This window comes from Cetorhinus maximus, chromosome 1 (assembly GCF_964194155.1).
Source record: "Cetorhinus maximus chromosome 1, sCetMax3.hap1.1, whole genome shotgun sequence".
Lineage (NCBI taxonomy): Eukaryota > Metazoa > Chordata > Chondrichthyes > Lamniformes > Cetorhinidae > Cetorhinus > Cetorhinus maximus.
This window is the reverse complement of record NC_135879.1, coordinates 159,136,212-159,155,849: the sequence shown is the minus strand read 5'-3', so window position 1 is coordinate 159,155,849 and position 19,638 is coordinate 159,136,212. Positions and strand designations below refer to the sequence as shown.

The 19,638-nt window shown below is 43.7% G+C and overlaps 1 protein-coding gene across 2 annotated transcripts in view; it reads right to left on the bottom strand.

Moving 5' to 3' along the window:
* adamts6 (ADAM metallopeptidase with thrombospondin type 1 motif, 6) overlaps positions 1-19,638 on the bottom strand; it is a 338,642-nt gene that overhangs the window by 45,636 nt on the left and 273,368 nt on the right. For both annotated transcript variants that reach the window (XM_078548849.1, XM_078548859.1), the window contains exons 17-19: positions 18,341-18,464; positions 10,444-10,524; positions 9,152-9,315 (exon numbers count right to left, since the gene is read on the bottom strand). In XM_078548849.1, coding sequence (XP_078404975.1) covers positions 9,152-9,315; positions 10,444-10,524; positions 18,341-18,464 — 369 coding nt within the window. The remainder of the gene's footprint in view (positions 1-9,151; positions 9,316-10,443; positions 10,525-18,340; positions 18,465-19,638) is intronic.

The following is a 19,638-nucleotide window of genomic DNA, read 5'->3' as shown; positions in this document are numbered from 1 at the left end:
TTCCTTTAGGTTACTAATCAGGCAGGCTGGTAATTAAGAGGATAATTGGTACACTCTGTTGCCAGTTACAAGACATATTTGTGTCTCTACACCATTCACTGGCTATTAGCAGTCCTGTATACACCTTCCTCGTTCCCTCTGTAAATATGACATTACCATAGTCTCTTCTGTTCCTGCAATTCACAATGGCAACTGTAACATCTTTCCAAAAAAACAATGTCTGCATGCACAACAAATTCTAAACACCATTGCTGGGAAATTGGGCTCTGTAGCACCATTGGTGCTGGCACTAGAAGCCCCAAAGCCATAAAATGACAAATGACAAGACCAGTCCTGGCACAGCCTATACATTGTGCCCCAGGCTTGGAATATTGCAAGCGTTCTAGCTGATTGGACGCATGTTTCTGAAACTTGGACTGAGTTGCTCCTCTGAACGCTTGTGTTAATCAGTCATGGCTGTACATGTGTTCAGCTGTACAAGGGAACCTCCACCACCCCAATCAACAGTGTTATTTAAAGGGCCAGTCATCCAGCGTCCAGGTAAGGCGTTTTTGACAATTCCACAATGGTAAAGTTTGTAGAAATTGCGTGGCTTGCTTTTTGAAGATCTGTTGGTGAGCTTGTGCATCCACTCAGGGAGGGTAGAGGATTTCGTCACCCAAGATATGGGGGCTGTTGTGCAGTACCTCCAAGTCTGCAACATGACCAACAAATAGAGCAGAGGCTGCAGAAAAGGGAAGCTCTACAAAGAGGGAGGAGGTTCTTCACAGAAGGCCCCAGCAGCACAAGTTTTCTGAGAGCACTTCTCCAACGTCCATCTGAGCCAGGAACAATACTGAAGTGACTCAACTTCACCAAGGTGAGGGTTATAGAACTGTGTCACCTCCATCAAAACAACCTGGAGACTCACACAGGGTGAGGATGGCACTGCAGTGGCCATCAAAGTCAGAGTGGCACTGAACCTACAGCACAGGACTACTTGCATGCTAAACAATGGAAGTAGCATGTGTTAGACTGAGCTAAGTGATCCCACAGCCAACAGATTAGATCAAAGCTCTGCAGTCCTGCCACATCCGTTTTGAAATTGTGGTCAATAATTAAGCATCTAACCAGAGGAGGAGGCTCCACAAACATTCCCATTTTCAATGATTGGGTCAGTGTAAAAGACAAAGCTGAAACATTTGCAACTATCTTCAGCCAAAAGTGCCAAATAGATGATCGATCTTGGCCTTCTCCTGAGGTTCCCATCACTATGGATGCCAGTTTTCAGCCAATTCAATTCACTCCACAGAATAAGGGAATGGCTGAAGGCACAGGATACTGCAAAGGCTATGGGCCCTAACAACATAGCTGCTGTAGCACTGGAGACTTGTGCTGCAGACCTAGCTATGCCTCTAACCAAGTTGTTCCACTACAGCAACAACACTGGCATCTACCCAGCAATGTGGAAAATTGCCCAGGTGTGTCCTGTCCACAAAAAGCAGGAAAAATCCAACCTGTTCAATTACCACCCCATTAGTCATCTCTATCATTAGTAAAGTGATGGAAGTGCTATCAAGCGGCACTTACTCTGCTCACTGACGCTGAGTTTGGGTTCCACACCTCATCACAGCAAATACGAAAGCAAAATACTACAGATGCTGTAATCTGAAATAAAAATAAAATTCTGGAAATGCAAAGCAGGTCAGGCAGCATCTGTGGAGAGAAACAAAGTTAATGTTTCAGGTTGATGACCGTACATCAGAACTCATGAAGGGTTATCAACCTGAAATGTTTAACTCTGATTCTCTCCACAGAGGCTGCCTGACCCTCTGAGTCTTTCCATAATTTTTGTTTTTATTACAGCCTTGGTTCAAACATGGACAAAAGAGCTGAATTCCAGAGGTGAAATGACAGTATCTGCCCTTGACATCAAGGCAGCATTTGACTGAGTGTGGCATCAAGGAGCCTGAGAAAAATTGATGTCAACAGGATAAAGAGGAAAACTCTCCGCTGGTTGGAGTCAAACCTTGCGCAAAGGAAGATAATAACACCATAAGCCATAAGACATAGGAACAGAAATTAGGCCATTCGGCCCATCAAGTCTGCTCCACCATTCAATCATGGCTGATAAGTTTCTCAACCCCATTCTCCCGCCTTCTCCCCGTAATGGTTGTGGTTGTTAGAGGTCAATCACCTCAGTCCCAGGACATCACAGCAGGAGTTCCTCAAGGTAGTGTCCTAGGCCCAACCATCTTCAGCTGCTTCATCAATGACCTTCCCTCCATCATAAGGTCAGAAGTAGGATGTTCACTGATGATTGCACAATGTTCAGTACCGTTTAGAAATCTTCAAACACTGAAGCCGTCCATGCCCGCATGTAGCAAGATAACATTCAGGTTTGGGCTGACAAGTGGCAAGTAACATTTGTGGCACACAAGCGCCAGTCAATGACCATCTCCAAGAACAAAGAATCTAACCATTTCTCATTGGCAATCACTGAATTCATCACTGAATCCCCCGCTATCAACATTCTGGGGGTTACCGTTGACCAAAACTGAACTGGACTAGCCATATAAATCCTGTGACTACAAGAGTGGGTCAGAGAATGGGAATTCTGTGATGAGTAATACACCTCCTGACTCCTCAAATCCTGTCCACCATCTACAAGGCACAAGTAAAGAGTGTTTCCACTTTTCTGGATGAATGCAGCCCCATCAAGAAGCTGACACCATGCAGGACATAGGAAGTCACTTGAACATGACCCCATCCATCAGCTTAAACATTCACTCCCTCCACCACCAGTATCCTTTCCATAACATTTTTAAAAATACACATACTTAAATAGAAATAAAGTAGTTTTTATGTGTTTATGCATTAAACTTTATATGTTTCCATTGTGTCTGACTTGTGGTTGCCTTTCCCTGTCTTGGTGCTCCTATGCAGCAGTCTGAGGTAGCTAGCTGCGAGACGACAGCAAGGGACTGGAGGAATGGTAGTGGAGGGAGCATGAACAATGTCGTCCTTTTTTTCATTCATTCATTCATGGGATGTGGGCATCACTGGCTAGGCCAGCATTTATTGCCCATCCCTAACTGTCCTTGTTCAGGGGACATTTAAGAATCAACCACTTTGCTGTGGGTCTGGAGTCACATGTAGGCCAGATCAGGTAAAGACAGCAGATTTCCTTCCCTAAAGGACATTAGTGAACCAGATGGGCTTTTATGACAATCAGTAATGGTTTTGTGGTCATCATCGGTGCTGGATCCTGTGGAGCCTCATCGCCAGTTTGTTGTGAGCGGTGGCCAAGTTGGTACTATTGATAGAGTTGATCAGCAGACTCTTCTTAGATGGAAACCTTCTAGTTTATTTACAAAGGTATTCAGCAGCAACAACAGTTGAAATTTCACTTCAAACTCTATCTCTACACTACTCTACCAACTACTAACCACAGAGGTAGCCCGCGCTACACTCCAACTGGGGTTTAAAGATCATGTGATCTTCCTTAACAAACATTCTTCTTAAAGGTATATTACGCATTAGATAAAACCATAATAACCACAATCAATCTTTCAATTGAATTCAAATTTCACCATCTGCTATGGTGGGATTCAAACCCTGGGTCTCTGAACACCAGCCCAGTGACAATGCCACTATGCCACCATCTCCCCAGCCTGAGAGAGGTTTTGTGCTTCATGGAGCCACTGTAAACTAGCAAGTAATATAAAAGCAGACAGTAAGAGCTTCTTTAAATATATAAAAAGGAAGACAAAGGCCAAAGTGAATATAGGCCTTCTAGAGAATGAGGCTGGGGAAATAATAATGAGGAACCAGAAAATTACAGAGGAATTGAATAAATACTTTGCATCAGTCTTCACGGTAGAAGACACTAATAGCATTCCAAAAATACTAAATAATCAAGGGGTAAAAGTGGGGGGAGGAAATAAATACAACAACTATCACCAGAGGAAAAAGTACTAGGGAAATTAATGGCATTAAAAGCTGATAAGTCCCCTGGACCTGATGGGTTGCATCCTAGGATATTAAAGGAAGTAGCTACACAGATAGTGGATGCTCTGGTAGTAATCTTCCAAGAATCCTTAGATTATGGAAAAGTCTCAGAAGATTGGAAAACTGCCAATGCAACGCCCTTATTCAAAAAGGGAGGGAGACAAAAAACAGATAACTATAGGTCATTTAGCTTAACATCCGTCATTGGGAAAATGTTAAGAGTCTATTATTAAGGATGTAATAGCACAGTATTTAGAAATGCATAATATAATCAAGCAGAGTCAGTATGGCTTCATGTCTGACAAATTTATTAGAATTCTTTGAGGAGGTAACAAGCAGGATAGATAAAGGGGAACCAGTAGATGTAATATATTTGGATTTTGAAAAGGCGTTCGAAAAGGTACTACACATAAGGCTACTTAATAAGATGAGCCCATGGTGTTGGGGGTAGTATATTAGCATGGATAGAGGATTGGCTAACTAATAGAAGACACAGAGTTGGGATAAGGGGGGCATTTTCAGGATGGTAACCTGTAACTAGTGGAGTGCCACAGGGATCAGTGCTGGGATCACAATTATTTACAATATATATTGATGACTTGGATGAGGGAAGCGAATGTAATGTCGCTAAATTTGCGGATGACACAAAGAGGGATATAAGGTTAAGTGAGTGGGCAAAAACTTGGCAGATGCAATATAATGTGGGAAAATGTGAGGTTATGCACTTTGGCAGAAGAATAGAGGAGCTGAATGTTATTTAAATGGAGAAAGAATGCAGAAAGCTGCAGTGCAGAGGGATTTGGGGTCCTCGTGCATGAATCCCAAAAAGCTAACATACAAGTTCAGCAGGTAATAGGCAAGGCAAATGGAATGTTGACCTTTATTTCAAAAGATATGGAGTATAAAAATAGGGAAGTCTTGCTAAAACTCTACAAGGCACTAGTTAGACCACGCCTAGAATACTGTGAACAGTTTTGGTCCCCTTATCTAAGGAAAGATATAGTGGCATTGGAGGCAGTCCAGAGAAGGTTCACTAGGTTGATCCCAGGTATGGAGGGATTTTCTTATGAGGAATGGTTGAGTGGGTTGGGCCTGTACTCATAGGAGTTTAGAAGATTGAGAGGCGGCCTTGTTGAAACATATAAGATTCTTAGGGGGTTTGACAGGGTAGATGCTGAGAGGTTGTTCCCCATTGTGGGAGAGTCTCGGACCAGAGGGCATAATCTCAGAGTAAGGGGTCACACATTTAAGACAGAGGTGAGGAGGAATTTCTTCTCTCAGTGGGTAGTGAATCTATGGAATTCTTTACCGCAGAGGGCTTTAGAGGCTGGGCTGTTAAGTATATTCAAGGCTGAGATATGCAGATTTTTAATCAGTAAGGGAATCAAGGGGTATGGGGAAAAGGCAGGAAAGCGGAGTTGAGGATTATCATATCTGCCATGATCTCATTGAATGGCAGAGCAGACTCGATTGGCCAAATGGCCTACTTCTGCTTCTACGTCTTATGGTCTTATACTTTACTGCCCTAGGATGGCATTTCAGCAATCCTGGTAATCTGCTGGAGGATAGATTGTTGAACAATTGTGGGAGCCATGTCCCTTTGAAGACTGAGAGCCACAGTCATGGTGGCAGCAGTCTGAGCCTGCACAGCAGAAAGCATGGATCTCATGACCTTGTCTGCGTTTCCACTACAGCATGGAGATATAGCTAGCTTTCACAACGTCACAGCTGAAGCTGAGACAATGGCCACCAGATGCTGCATCATGGCTGGACCTGCAAGTGCTGACCATCACTTCAATGCTGGAAAGGATGGGCTCCAAGCTCTGCATGATTTCCTGTGCTACTTTAGAGCTGGACTCCCCTATGCTCCTTGGCAGTGACTGGAGGTTGACTGGCAAGCCTATCAAATGCTCCAAGTCTCTCGATGCGTATCCTCATCAACATTATCCTGAAGCCCGGCCCACCTAAGTTCTCATTTGAGTTCTTGTAGCAGAACTCCTCTGCAACCCTACCCTCTGGTGAGCTGGTACATGAACTATCCGTTCCCCAGGCTTTGCCACAGCCCACTTGTGCCCAGTGCCTCACCATGCACAGGTCTCAACTCTATTCTAGCCTCTAAAATTTGTGCAGTGCCAGTATCTGAGCATCTTTCCTTTGCTGCATCTGAGAAGTTGCGGTGTGCGAGGTGGGGGAGGGGGGGGGGTCCTATGCTTTTCAACTGACCTCACAGACATTTTTGGAAAAAAAGATCTTCGAGAACTCCAGGCCTCATACTGGTGGTGACGATAATGATGCCTGACCTGTTAAGTTCCTGCAGGCTTTTAAATTCTGTGCCAACATGTTGGCCAAGATTTCAGGGCCTCCCACTGCTGATTTCTTTTGGCACAACTGGGCTGACATGAAAGGAATTAGATTAAGTATGTATTCACATCCCTACCCAGGTTTACCTTCCTGATATTTCTCTCCCTTCTAAAATTGCTATGGATAATGGGGAGACCATTTAAAGATTAAGTTTTCCTAACTACTTGAGGTTTTTTTTGAGAAACCCTCTGCCACTGTAGTGACTATTGGAATTATAACTCTCCAGCAGGCTTCTCCATGTGGTGCTAATGAACTTGAGATGGGAAAACCAGCCAGGGCCACAGGACGGGGAGTTCTCCCAGTGTCCTGGTCAACATTTCTTTCTCAAACTACACCACTGAAACAGATTATCTGGTCATTATCTCATTGCTGTTTTGGGACATTGCCGTGGAGAAACTGACTGCCACATTTCCTACATTCCAACACTTGACTGCATTTCAAAATAAACCTCAATTAACTGTGAGGCGCTTGGGAAGCCCTGAGGTCATGAAGGGCACTTATAAATCCAGCTCTTTCTTCCTTTCACTTTTTCTGTGCTGGGCAGAAGTCCCAGAAGGACAACGATGCATTCCAATTCTGAATATCTGGTCCCTTATCTCCTGCACCCAAGTAAGTGAGCTCTCAGTCAGTGACAGTCCTCAAGCCGGCAAGATCATACCCCTTGCAAGTGGGTGGACAGGATTCGTGAACAGTCTGAATTCTCAACTTTTTAAAAGGAATCCAAAAGGTAATTAACTGAAGAGCCATTTCAAATTTATCTAAAATATGATGCACCATTTTTATGTATTTGAGTGTGCACAGAAATTATAACATAATACTACTCACGGAATATTGTCCACTGACTTTGCTTCTATATTGGCACAATTCCTCCATGATTGCAAAACAAATGCAGCATATTTGTACATGACACAACTTACAGGAAAAACAAGTTTGCATTATATGATCAAATTGTTAAAAAAAGACCTGCAATTGCTTTGTTAATAGTACTTGGTGCACCTTCTCAAAATAATGCAATGGGAGGTTCAGTCAATGTTAGATTGTATTCTTCTTTTGCAAAACTGAGCTTGCAGTTCATCAATTGAAATGATAAACTTAGACTAAAAGTGCTATATATTGTCATGATTGTCAAATTTTTGCTTGATAGCATTCTTGTGAAGCTTCATGGGACATTTTACTACGCCAAAGGTACTATATAAATGTGAATTGTTGCTATATGATGTAAAATATTTCTATTCTTGAACTATATTAGCCATTATCTTAGTCAATAGAAATTAGAATTAGTACAATGAGGACCATATCTCTGGAACAGGAATGCTAAAGACGAATGTAGTACAACTCCTTGATGGCTCAGCTGGCTGAAGCAATCAGCAGGACTTTCCCCAGGGATTCTCCTGACAGCCCACTGAAAATTTGGCTGAAGATAGACAGAAATGCCAGTTTACACAATGTATTCGGCATTTCTGTGGATTTCCCAGAGAGATCCCCTGAGAATATTCCTGGCAAAAGAAAACTTGAACCACAAGTCAAGCCCCAACTTTGACTCTCAGCCTGTGCTGCTAACTGATCTCAGCCAGGCGTGCTATAAGTTTGCATTGGTGGTCCTGTTTTAGGGAGGGGAAAATCAGACAGGGTTCCAATTCCTGTTTGAAGTGCGTGTAAGTGGACAGGGTCAGGCTTGGCTGTAATTGATCCCTGCTGACACTCACCATCTAGACTGATGGAGAGTAAACAGCAGTTTTTTAAAATTCGTTCACGGGATGTGGGCTTTGCTGGCTGGGCCAACATTTATTGTCCATCCCTAGCTGCCCTTGAGAAGGCGATGGTGAGCTGCCTTCTTGAACCGCTGCAGACCATGTGGTGTAGGTACACCCACAGTGCTGTTTGACCCAATGATAGTGAAGGAACAGTGATATATTTCCAAGTCAGGGTGGTGGGTGACTTGGAAGAGAACTTCCAGGTGGTGGTGTTCCCATCTATCTGCTGCCCTTGACCTTCTAGATAGTAATGGTCATGGGTTTGATAGCTGCTGTCTAAGGAGCCTTGGTGAATACCTGCAGTGCATCTCGTAGATGGTACACACTGCTGCTGCTGTGCGTCAGTGGTGGAGGGAGTGAATGTTTGTGGATGTGGTACCAATCAAGCAGGCTACTTTGTCCTGGGTGGTGTCAAGCTTCTTGAATGTTGTGGGACCTGAACTCATCCAGGCAAGTGGGGAGTATTCCATCACACTCCTGAATTGTGCCTTGTAGATGGTGGACAGGCTTTGGGGAGTCAGGAGGTGAGTTACTCATTGCAGGGTTCTTAATCTCTGACCTCCTCTTGTAGCCAAAGTATTTATATGGCTAGTTCAGTTCAGTTTCTGGTCAATGGTAACCTCCAGGATATTGATAGTGGAGGATTCAGTGATGGTAATGCCATTGAACGTCAAGGGGCGATGGTTAGATTCTCTCCTGTTGGATATGGTCATTGCCTGGCATTTGTGTGGCATGAATGTTACTTGCCACTTGTAAGCCCAAGTCTGGATGTTGTCCAGGTCTTGCTGCATTTGGACATGGACTGTTTCAGTGTCTGAGGAGTCGAGAACGGTGCTGAACATTGTGCAATCATCAGCGAACATTTCCACATATCTGACCTTATGATGGAAGGTCATTGATGAAGCAGCTGAAGATGGTTGGGATATCAAACAATCTATAGCAAGGAGTCATCACTTTTAAAAGAGGAAGGGGAGAGAAGAGGATGAAAACAGACAGAAAAAACAGGAATAAAATAAATTAATGCAGGATTTTTTTAGAAGAATTACCATGACAACTAAAGTTTCTGTGGTAGGCCCTAAAGCCTCCAGAGACTCTGGTTCATCTGCAGGTCTCCTATAATGGAAAGCTGTGCCAGCAACGTCAAATTTTCTTGGCCAGTCAATGGTCCAGGCACCATTTATGTAATATTCATCGCCTTCAGATTTCAAAGCTATAAGTAAAATTTTCCAAATTACTCTTAAGACAAAACGTCAACAAATTCATCAAAAAACAAAAATGCATTTTGCAAGTAATGTAAAAGTGTAAAGCACTGCTTAAAAATTACCACAACTGAAACTGCTGGAAATACTCAGGAGGTTAGGGAGCAGCTGTGGAGAGACGAAACAGAGCTAATGGGCAGAATTTTCAAATCATGTTGGAGGTGGGACTGCAGATGTGAGACGTGGAAAATTGCAGCATGCCATTTTGCGGGCATGTTCCCACCACCAGTGCATTTTGCTAGAGGCAGGTTTTGGGCGGGGTGGCGGTGGGGGGTTGATGGTGATGGCTACCTGCCGGAAAGCAATGAGTAGCCTATTAGGCAATCAAAGGATCAATTAAGACCAATGTTCTGAGGCCAACCGGAATTTTCTAATTGGTTTGTGAGCTCCCTGTGACAGCTGAAGCATAAAGGTGGCCTCCCAGCAGCAGACCAGAGACAGTGCTCCAGCATCATTTTAAACCACACCACCCCCCACCGCCTCCCACAACTGCAGCTGACATTGCAAGATGGCTCCAGCTGCAGTCACAGACTTCCCCTCCACAATGGCGGGCATGCAGCTCCAGCAAGTTATTGTTTTCAGAAATAATGGTGTTCTCAGAGGCTGCCTCAAACTTGAGGCATCCTCCTCTCTCCTACCTACATGGGCAGCGCACACCTCTGATGGTGGGCAGCCACTCCAGCATCAGGAGCCTGCCCGCCATCCTTGATTGGATGGTGGGTTTACCCTCTGGCCACCGATTAGCCGTCCCCTTCAAAATCCCAACAGTTTCAAGTTGCCTGGAAATGGTCTGAACTTAAAATGGAAATTTAGCCCAATGATTCAGGTTGGTGCTGCCAGATCTGCGGAGTATTTCCAATGTTTTCTATTTTTATGCCAGATTTCCAGCATCTGCAGTATTTTGCTTTTGTCATATTGCTTAAAAATCCTTTCAGTAGAGCAATTTACACACTTTTTAAAAATTGGTAGTTCATTTAATATTTATAAGCTTGCATCCAATTTTAATCCTTGCAAAGAAAAGCAAATAAATTAAGCAAACAACCCATCTCCATGTATATACTTTATCACGAAAGACTCACCAATGTAGTTTTTTGACATTGCTAACTCTCGTATTTCAATATGAACTGATCCTCTTGGTATCTGTACTACTTCCATGTAACCTGGAAGCACAAAATTTAATACATGAATGACTTTATTTAGATAGAAAGGCCGAAAGTAACGAATTTCGCTCTGCCACTTCAGAGATATGGTGAACCATAGTATGCATGAGGAAGTTCAAAATGTCCTACTCGTGCCACAACCCCCCTGTCCAGGTATGCCCCCCCACACATGCCCTATGACCTGTCGTGTCCCCATGCTAAGGTATGCCCCCTACCCACCCCTTATACCCCCCATGCCAAGGTATGCCCCCACATACCCCCATGGTCCCTTATGCCCCATGCCAAGCTATGGCACTTCCATGCCCATTCACCCATTGTACACTGTATAGAAACAACAATCCCTATAGTGACAATAGGATGTTAAAAAAAAACTTTTAAAAAGGCATTCACTGATAACTTCCCACTTCTCAAAAGAAACCTTTTTACTACATGCCAATAAAAGTGTCAATCATTCACACCCTTTAAAGTATCAATAGCTGAAACTGCAAGCACTTGAAACCTCTTTATCTTGTGTAAATAAACATGGTGCAATTGACGGAAGTAATCAGAGAGCCAGAGCTGTCAATCATGCAATGTTTTCCCTTGGGCTCAGATGTTTCAACAATCTAATGGGTTTATCAGCTCTCAGCAAAGGCTCATTATGTATTTTTAGTTGAGTCAAAACAGATGGGAGGCTCATTGATATGCAGTCCCCACCATTTATAGCAGATACATCAGTGTTAATGTATCTGCCCCTATAAGCAGTGGAGGGTAAAACCAAGAAGAAAAATACTCATTTAAAAAAAAATAATGAAGTCTCATGTAGCAATTGCCTCTGTTAATTGTTAGCAGCTGCATCCAGAATCTTAGCACTGACATAAATGCACATTAATGGGGTGTGAATACCTGGAGGTATGACTTTGCCAGAAATCAGCAGGGCCTTTGTTATTGACTTCTTTTGTAATGGCAAATGGTGCTAACCATTTGCCAATACAGGTGGTTGCCCACGATAAATGTAGATAGTGTATTTAAATCAGGTTGCTATGAAGTATTTAGGACCTCAACAGAATTTTGGGCTATCATGAATGCTCCTGCACTGCACCTGCTGCTAGTTCCACTGTGACCTCTGCTATCACCTGTTTCCACGCCTCTTAAGTTGTCCCGGCCCGCTACACTCCATGGAGGAGCCACTGGATTTCCCGCCTCCTCACCATTAATTGGTGAACTGCTCATTTAGCACTGGTAGCTTGTATATTTTATCGTAATGTGGACTGATCACCAAAATTAATTGGGCCACTCACTGCCAACATCAGCCAATTGTACCACCAAATTGAAAACCATTCCTTCTTTCAACTATAGCAAAGGAATCAGACTTGCACTGAAAACAAGTGCAAAGTCAGTACAGCAATAACTCAGTGCAGCAGTCTGTACTGCCCAGAGGCTTGAGCCAGCATCAGTCGCAAACACCAAATGGGTATCGAGCTGCTGCTCACTAGTCAGGGGCAGCAGTCAATTGGCCATCTGCTATGATATGTCAGTAAGCAGATGAGGTTAGGGTAAGGTGATCTCCAGTAGCGGCCTGGGGCTTCTTTTGTGAATTAAAAAATCCTGAGCTTCTTTAGAGCAGCTTCTAGTAATAAGGATCATTGGTTTGGCTACTCAACGCCTGGCATAACTAGACAGAAAATGTGCACTGCAAGCTCCAACAACATGTACCTGAATTTCACATTCAGGGCCCTAGAACCAGTGCAGGACCTCGGTTTGGTATTTAAAGGACCTAACACCTGTTTGAAGGCGGGCACCCTGGATATCTAAAAGTCATCTGAGCCAATGTGATGTACTCTGCACTTCTGGCACAGTTCAGCACAGCAGAGCACGACTCACAATGTAGAGGTTTTACAAATGGGAAACAGGCAGCTGTGAGATGAATTTCTTGCCAATTTGTCTTAATTCCAAGCTCAGAAAAACATCTATCATACCACTGATCATTCCCAGATCAGTCATCCTTGTGGCCTCTCTGAATTACCAAACTAATTTGGTGGCAATGAGATGGATTATAGGTACTGTTCTGCGGTGTACCCATACCCACCAGAAACTGGGCCAAGATTGGTCAAACCCAATTTTTAAATAATAATTCATTTATTTCTGTATTATTGATTATCTGTTAAGCCTGCAATATTTTTCAACAGCACCAGGATAGATATTATTCAAACTTTGTATAGGTATATGGGATTCAGAAAAATCAGTGCCTTCGAAAGTTGAGCTTCATTATTTAGGCCTCAGTTTGCCCATATTATCTATGTCTTGCTTAATAGTTTTTGATAAACCTAAGTGACATGGAACCTTTTTTGTGCAGCTTACATATTCTGGGCACACTATTCATGAGCAGGCAAAGTGATCAACTTGTTCCAACTTTCATTGTTAATCCGGAATTTTAAGAAATTTGTCCCGGATGCCACTATTCCCGTGTACTTTTTTGGTATTAATTTCACAAGTTGCGCATTTTTGCTTTCTGGCTGACTAGATACTAAGGGACTTCAACTGCATCTGCTGTTTGTATGCCTAAAATTATTAGTCACTTAGCCAATTAGTTTTACTCCCCCACAATCAGTCATTTCTAGTGCTTGTCTTAGAACAAGTTGGACAAGGCTGGGTAGATTATAACGCCCTATCTCAATCCTTCTAAATCACCAACTATTCCATCTGTTATCTGCTTTGACTGCACATTTCTTTTGGTACAGAGTGAAGGATGGAAAGGACTGCTTGTATAAGATGGAAAACACAGCTGTGTCAGCACATAACCTTTGCGGACAATGCAATGAAACACCGACGGTTTAATTATTGGGAGTACCATCTATTTGATGAGATATTAGGGTCAATTCTGTGATTGTGGGGAATCGTTGCATTAAAATATGCTCCCACACTAATAGACTGCTGACCTTTCTTGTGCACAGTGAGCATTGTGGCAACTAGTGGGTAGGGAGTGCAGTGTGCAGCAGCTCAGTAAAGCTGCTGCTGTTATAAAAATGCTATTTTATTTCCATGGAGCCTAACTGTTCTGGCACACCTCTGTAGAGAAAATAGGGTGGACTTTCCTCCCCATCCCTGTCTTGGAGAGAACACCAAATATGTGCTACTCTTATCCAGCCTTAGGATCCTTAAGACATCCTACTTTGGTCAATTTACATGGCCTGGGGGCACCCCTGATGAAGGCCTATCCTCTGGAAAGGCCTAGCATCAAAGGAAGGGGCAGAAAGGTTTGACCTTTTCAAGCATACATCTGAGTGTTCAGCCTTGACAATGAGAAAAGTTTTGATTCTAAAACAAAATGCTGGAAATACTCAGTAGGTCTGCCAGCATCTGAGTGGGGAGAAACAGAGTTAACATTTCAGGCCAGAGCACAGCACTATGTTGTTTAGGCATTCATGTCAGCATGTAAACAAATAGGAAACTGAGTCTGGGAATGTCTCCTCCTGCCATCTTCGTATGCCTTCTGACAAACTCAGTCCTTGTTCCGTCTCCTCTCAGAAAAGGACAAAAACCCAAGGCAATGTCAAAGAGCTTGAAGATACAATAATCCTTCTGTCATCTGAGCTTTGATGTTGGTATTGGAAACTGTGTGGTCCACAGGGGCAAAAGCCATGAAAATCCACCCTACTGACTGCAGCAAGCGGTAGAACAGCACAATCAAGTCTGGACAGGCTGCCAGCTGAGGGGCAGTAAAGTGGTTATTTTGGGCAGGCGGCGGGAGCACTGAAGATGATGATAAATAAGTTGGAAGCTGGTGTCTACCTAAGTAAATGTAGTGTTCCATAGAAAGCATGCAGAAAGATGAAGACTGTCAACGATTCACTGTCTCATGCAGGAGGTAGCAAAGCACATGGAGTGGGAGGAAACAGACCAGGAGAAGAGAAGAACTGAGGACTGTTAGTGCTGTGCATTCTATTCACTCCAGAATGTTAGTGCTGTGCATTCTCTGAATTCAGTAAAGCTCTGTGTCCTTGGTAATTGGATGCGCGAGTGCTGTGCATTCTCAGAACTCCTGAATGTTAACACTCGTGTGCTCTGAACTCAGTAGTGTTAGAGTTGTGCATTCTCTTAAGTCCAGAATGTTGATGCTGTGTATTTTCTGAACTGGGTGGAATTAGCCCTGTTTGTTCTCTGAACTCCATAGTGTTAGCTCTGCTTGTACTCTGAAATCAGTACTGTGAACACGGTGTTTTGTCTGAACTCAGAAGCCTGCCTGATATGATTGGATCAAATTACACATTTTAGGGAACTACAAAACTACAAAACTGCACAGTCCAGACAAAGTGGTGTTGGGTGAGTATGGCCCTCCCACTTCCTCTCAGATAGAATTTTAAAAATCAGGTATTTTCACCACAGCTGCAGCTAAATTCAGGACTGATATCAGACAATTTGTCACAAACAGTGATCAACATATATATGGGGTTAAAAATATGTTCACGTAGCACTGCTTGCAGACTATGTCAATTCCTCATCGAGGCAGATCGCGCTGCAAACCGCTGCCTGTACAACCTGAACGGCATTCCTTAATGATATCAGTGAGGAACCCAAATGGACTGCATTGGTCACTGCCCCCACCCAACATTCCCTCTAATCTTGTCTTCCTATGTGCAGCCTATGAAGTGTGTGAACCCTTTAATTTTTTGTGCGGCTGTGCATGCACAGTAACTTAATGGGGCTGACGTGTGCTCAGCCTGTGGGAACTTGTGAGTTGTTGCGCAGCCAAGGAACATTGCCTGCGACACTGTTTACCCCCTGAGAATCGATGCAAGTCTGCCTAGCACCACTTGAAAGGACACTACGTGAGCAAAACTTTCAGCCAGAATCTATAAGGAAACAGCTGGGTGTCATAATGGGCTATCTGAATGGATGTTCTGGAAGGCTTTCTCTATTCTTACCAGGCTATGAAATCTTTGGGAGGGTTCAGATCATAAATTACAAACATATAGTCAGATCTTAGCTTCCAAGCCTGAATCCCCATTGAAAGTTACCTGTGCTCACTTGTGCTGTTTGCACCTATGTACAGCGGGCATTCAAAATGTCCAAATAAAATTCACGAGAATGTAATACAAACATAGCTAAGCATTTGGGAAAAATATTACCTGCTTCTATGTCCAATATCTTCTGCTGGAAGTAAGACAAGTTATTCGTCATGCTTGACTGAATATCATATGATATTCTAAGGAAATAGGCCCCAGGTAGGAATAATGTTTTGATTAAATGTCAAACTAGTCCACTTTTCACAGCAAAACAGTAATACCCTGGAGTTCTGATATTGGCACATTATAAACACTTTAATTTAATCAAAAAGTCATTTGATTGTCATGAATCATTTAACTCCAAGGGAAAGAAACACTTAGGCCTAACTCAGGAGCCCTCTAAAAATGGCCGATGGGTGCCGATTCTGGAAATTCCTAACCCCATTCCTGTTCTGTCTAATTTTTGGGAGTGCTTTTAAAGGGTGCGGACTGCTTCCTGTCAGAAGACCGCATCTGACACTCCTGACCTGGCTGACTCCGTGGCAGAGATAGGCATCTCCTACCCCTCCGCAATTTTCATAGAGTCAGGCCAGGTTTTTAAAGAGTGATGGTTCACAGCACCTTAGAGGAGTCGTGAACCATAATCTGCATGAGGGGAACTTTTAAAAGGTAAGGTCAAAAAGTCCCTTCATGCCCCCTATGCCAAGTTATGCCCTTCCGCCCACCACTTATGTCCCCTCAAGCCCCTTATGCAAAGCTGTGCCCTGTCACCCACCCCATATGTCCTCTCGTACTCCCATACCAGGCTCTGCCATCCCACCTGCTCCCTATATCCCCTTGTGCCCCCAATGCTGAACTTTGCCCTTCCACCCACCTCCTCAGGCCTCTCATGCTCCCTTGCCAAGCACTGCCCTTCCACCCACTCCTTTGTCCCCTCATGTCCCCTATGCCAAGCTCTAGCACTTCTATGCCCATTGACCCACTGTACACTTTCATGAACCAATGAACACCATAGTGTATAATGGCATGTGTAAAAAAAAGGTTTGAAAAATGTAATTCATTGGTAACTTTCTCCTATGCTTGAAAAGAAAGTCTGGAACTAGCTAATAAAAGTGTCAATTATCCAGGTCCTTTGAAGTTTCAAAAGCCATAAACCCTTGAAACCACTTAACCACTGGGAACCTAGGCAGCTATTAGAATACTAGAACAGCTGCGCCCCAGAGGAAACATTGTTGATTGACAGCTCAGGCTCTCTGATCTCTGTGGTTAATTTCACAATCTTTGTTGACACAAGTTAAATGATTTCAAGGGTTTGTGGTTTTGAAACTTCAAAGGGCCTGGACTATTGATACTTTTATTAGCTTGGCCCTATGAAAAAGGAGGTGGTGGTGAGCTGCCTTCTTGAACCGCTGCAGTCCATGTGGTGTAGGTACACCCGCAGTGCTGTTAGGGAGGGAGTTCCAGGATTTTGACCCAGTAACAGTGATGGAACAGCAATATATTTCCAAATCAAGATGGTGAGTGACTTGGAGGGGAACTTCCTTTCTCAAGCATAGGAGGAAGTCATCAATGGATTACATTTTTTCAAAGCTTTTTTTTACGTATGACACTATACATACTATCAACATCCTGGGGGTTACCATTGACCAGAAACTGAACTGGACTAGCTGCATAAATATTGCGGTTACAAGAGAAGGTCAGAGACTAGGAATCCTGCAGTGAGTAACTCACCTCCTGGCTCCTCAAAGCCTGTCCACCATCTACAAGTCACAAGTCAGGAGTGTGATGGAATACTCCCCACTTGCTTGGATGAGTGAAGCTCCAACAATACTCAAGAAGTTTCATACCATCTACGGCAAAGCAGCCCGCTTGATTGGCACCCCTTCCACAAACATTCACTCCCTCCACTACTGACGCACAGTGGCAGCAGTGTGTACAATCAGCAAGATGCACTGCAGAAATTCACCAGGGCTCCTTAGGCAGCACCTTCCAAAACCACGACCACTGCCATCTAGAAGGACAAGGGCAGCAGATACATGGGAACATCACTGCCTGGAAGTTCCCCTCCAAGCCACTCACCATCCTGACTTGGAAATATATCGCTGTTCTTTCACTGTTGCTGGGTCAAAATCCTGGAACTCCCTCCCTAACAGCACTGCGGGTGTACCTACACCACATGGACTTCAGTGGTTCAAGAAGGCAGCTCACCACCGCCTCCTCAAGGGTAATTAGGGATGGGCAATAAATGCTGGTCTAGCTAGTGATGCCAACATCCCATAAATGAATAATAAAAAAAACTATGGTGTTCTAGAAAGTGTACAGTAGTTCAATGAGCATCGAAGTGCTGGAGCTTAGCATAGGGGGCATGAGGGTCATGGGGATGGATGGAAGGGCAGAGCTTGGCATAAGGGGCATGAAGGGACAAATGGGGTTATTGGGGGCATGAGGTGGCGTGGGGAGTGTTTGAAAGGTGAAGAGGTGTGAGGGGTGAGGGCAGGAGGGCCATTGTGTTTTTATTCGCTGAGACAAAGTCCCATGGCACCAGGCCGAGCCTTCCTCAGCACCCAACAGCCCCTGTGGGCTGCCTCCGCAATTCTTCCTGAGTCGGCTGGCCCGACTCCAGCCCACACCCAGCTCCCAGCAATGAAGATCCCACCTTTGTGGGCACTTTCTGCTGAGGCAGGCGGGCTGAGACAGGAATATTCCCAACTCTCCCTACCCGCCTCAAGGATGAAAATCCAGACCTTAACGCTGATATCCAAGAACAAAAGTTATCTCTCTGGTACTCGATAGGTCATTTTGGTTGATGAGTGGTGATTATGTCCACCTACCTCCTCGAGGCAAGGAATCATTGAATAGACCCTCTGTTGCTTCACATGTGCTTCCATCACCCCCACAAATACGACATCTGTCTTCTTTTGCATCAGACCCCAAAATATGATCACACCCTACATGCTTTCGACACAAAGAAATAGATAAATCAAAACAGTTGAGTTGTCATTGTAACGCTGATTGAAATAATATAAATTATTTATTGCTAATTCATGCAGACAAAACCATATAAAACACTAACTGTAAAACAGACTTTATATATGGTTGCCAAAAGAAAATGTTACACAAACATAAGCATAATTTTTCCCTCCCTATTTCCTTCCCTTCTGAATGCATTGTTTCCTTTGTTGGGAATGGTACCATGGACACAGCCCATTCCCTGGTACCTTGGTTCAGTGTCCATTATCCATGTGCGAGCTTTAAGAAAAAGTGTTTGCAGGTCATTTGATAGGTCTGGGTGAGTAAGAGGTTTAGCACTGAGGCTGATTCTTTCCTCACCTGATGTCAATGCATGTTCACTTCCAACATGAGTGCTAATCAGGAGCAGAAGCTACTGGTCATTCACCCTCTCCCTGAGCCTAAGGCACTGAAGATTCTTGTCATACTCCTAATGCTATCCCACTGAGATCAGCTAACGCAACACAATTCAAACCTGGGTCCTTCCTGGTGAGTTGGATTAGCTATTCACTGGGTAAACTCACTGAGCTACCAGAGATGGTCACACATAGCAGACCCAACACAAGTGGCCATAAAGCCAAAAGAAATCTGTGGGAATGAAAGACTTATAAATAAGCCACGGGTGCATAACAAGAGATTCACAGACAATACTAAATGTATGTATGCACTGGGAAAGTTCATTCTGTTGATTACATGTATGTTACTGAGTTCAGGCCGGTGATTAATGCAGGCATTACCTTTACACATATCATACATGCTACAATCCAAACCTAATGGTCTCACACATTGTCTAGTCTCCTTCCTAAAATAGAATTCTGCAATGTACACATTGTGAGAGTGATTTGCAAGATCCAGTATGATCGGGCCCTGGTCAAAACAATGACCTCAGGCATGTGCAAATTTAGTTCTACCAAGGATCATATACTTTTTAAGTCATCTGGGCATTTGATGTAAAATCAGTCAGTGACCCTATTTAGCCTGTCATGACAGCGAGGGGAAATCTGTGCAGGTACCAGCTATCTCATTTTATTAAATTCAGATACATGCCCTGAACTTTCAGAAGAGAAAGAGAAAAAAAGCTCTTACTTTGTGGCAGATTTGAAGTCCATTGGTGCAACCA